At 31.4% G+C, this 2,280-nt stretch overlaps 1 protein-coding gene across 1 annotated transcript; it reads left to right on the forward strand.

The window, feature by feature from the left end:
• Positions 1–1,420: 1,420 nt before the first annotated feature.
• LOC109862836 (baculoviral IAP repeat-containing protein 3-like) lies at positions 1,421–1,987 on the forward strand. The gene is given in 2 exon segments (XM_020442986.1): positions 1,421–1,433; positions 1,485–1,987. Coding segments are annotated over 2 exon segments (516 nt in total).
• The last annotated feature ends 293 nt before the right edge of the window (positions 1,988–2,280 follow it).

The raw sequence follows: 2,280 nt of genomic DNA on the forward strand, positions 1-2,280 counted from the left end.
ACATATATTACATAAATAAAAAATTTCTTTAAATGGAGTGTAGTAAAGGACCAATAGAAACCACTTGCAGAATCTTACTTGCTTAAATCAATACGATTCGTGTGTCGTTTTTGTATCGAAACGTTTCGGCTTTTGTTCAAGTCATGCATTTTTACATTGATTTGTAGGTATCGGATCTTTGTACGTTTTAATATATTTTTTTAGTTGTGATATGTTTTTGTATGCTATTCTATAATTAATGTTGTTGAAGAAATTGTTTAGACTATCATTATTTGCCAATATAAATGGTAAAACAAAAAATTTAAGCAAGTCATTGTCTGGTATGTCTTGTGTTTTATGTGATCTGGATGCTTTTAAGTCTTTTGTTACTATACTTAAAAATAAATTCTAAAGGATAATGGTTTTCTAATAAAATGTTTATCACAAAGTTTAGATTTTTTTGATGGAATTGCGAGTCAGACAGTAAAACTGCTCTATCCACTAAGGACATTATGGTGCCGATCTTATGGCAAATGGGATTTTGTGATAGAAAATTTAAATATCTACCAGATATTTAAGCAAAGAAGATGCTCTTTTAAAAAAATTTACACTCAAACAAATATATATATGCATATATATATATATACGTAGTTTTCCGCACAACATCCTGCGATTGGCTCGGATGACCGTAATTATTTCTTAGTTTAGTAACTTATCAAGCTTCAATAAGCTTTATTTGTTCGAATAATAAGATTATCAATAACATTATGTTATTTCAACAAATACTTAAACATAAATATCTAAGTAGCACTTCTAAATAAATTTAAAATATACTTTTCTTTATTTAATAACCTACGCACTTTTAATTTATACTTTATAATAAAAAATTGTGTAATAATGTTTTTCTCTCATTTTCTAGCTCTTTCTCTTTCCTTCTTTTTCTCTCTTTTAACTAAAGAGAGTTTGTGTAAGTAAGAATTTTCATGAAGGTACCACTTGAAAATATGCCGATCCTGTTGCAGCATATTTCAGTTTATAAGCAATGCTCTTTTTCTATCTCCTCTGTTTACTTATTGCACGAGGGCAATTACGTTGCCCGCAGGCGCCCGCGAGCAGTGCCCAGTTGCCGACCCTTGCATTAAACAGTACTGTGCTATGAGAAAAGAGAGAATTGTGCGGACATATGCAACGCGATGAAGCACTAAAAAAACAAGTGTAGTTTGAAAATATAAAATTACAATATAAAATTACTATGCGTAATAATATCACCTCCATGTCAGTATGCAACATTTGTTTTTTGCTAATTAATCAATTTTATTGGAGAAGGGGCTATCTTTTGATCAATTGAAAGAAACGGTGAGACAGTAGTATTTAAGAGCTCGTCGTTCGCGTCTAACTATCAGTTTACAAAGATAAAAAAGAGAATTGTATATTTGTCAGAATGACTAAACATTGTATTCCGGAGAACTATCAAGAAGAATATAAATTCAAATCTTTTTGATTAGCCAGCTTTAAAGATTGGCCATGCCCGTGGATAAAGCGGAAAAAACTGGCAGCAGCTGGATTCTATTACACAGGCAAAAAAGATAAGGTAAAATGTTTTGAATGAAAACTTGAAATAGGCAAATGGGAAACAAATGACAATCCAATGGCCGATCATCAACGGTGGTCCAGACGATGTCGATTTGTTGAAAACTTATCTTGCGACAACATAACCATTGATGTGGATTCTAGCACAATTCCGAAAAAAATGGAGAAAGCAGACGAGAAGGATGATGTTACCGAAAACATTGAAATGTTAAATAAAAACTTGTCGAAACCGAAATATTCACGATTTGACACTTATAAAGCGAGAATCAATACATTTGAAATATGGCCAAAATCATCAAAACAAACAAAACAAGATTTAGCAAATGCTGGATTTTATTACACAAGGAAAGATGATCAGACGTTGTGCTACTACTGCGAAGGAGAATTAGAAGATTGGAATCCGGAAGATGTTCCCTGAAAGCAACACGCAAAGTAGTCTGAATACTGTCCGTTTCTGATTGTTTGCAAAGGACGCGATTACATAAACACAGTCATTAACGGAACAAATTATACAAAGAACAATTCATCCAAAGAAATACAAGAAGCAGACGAGAAATCGAACAAAGATACTGGCAGACTGTGCTACTTTTTATTGTTATAGTTGTTTTAAATATGTTATTATATTTTTATTACATTTTTTACTTAATATCTTACTTCTCTCTCTACTTTGTTATTTAAAATAGTTTATAATATACACATGTTAAATATGTA

This window comes from Pseudomyrmex gracilis, unplaced genomic scaffold (assembly GCF_002006095.1).
Source record: "Pseudomyrmex gracilis isolate BER0280 unplaced genomic scaffold, ASM200609v1 scaffold_2461, whole genome shotgun sequence".
In the NCBI taxonomy this organism is placed as follows: Eukaryota; Metazoa; Arthropoda; class Insecta; order Hymenoptera; family Formicidae; genus Pseudomyrmex; species Pseudomyrmex gracilis.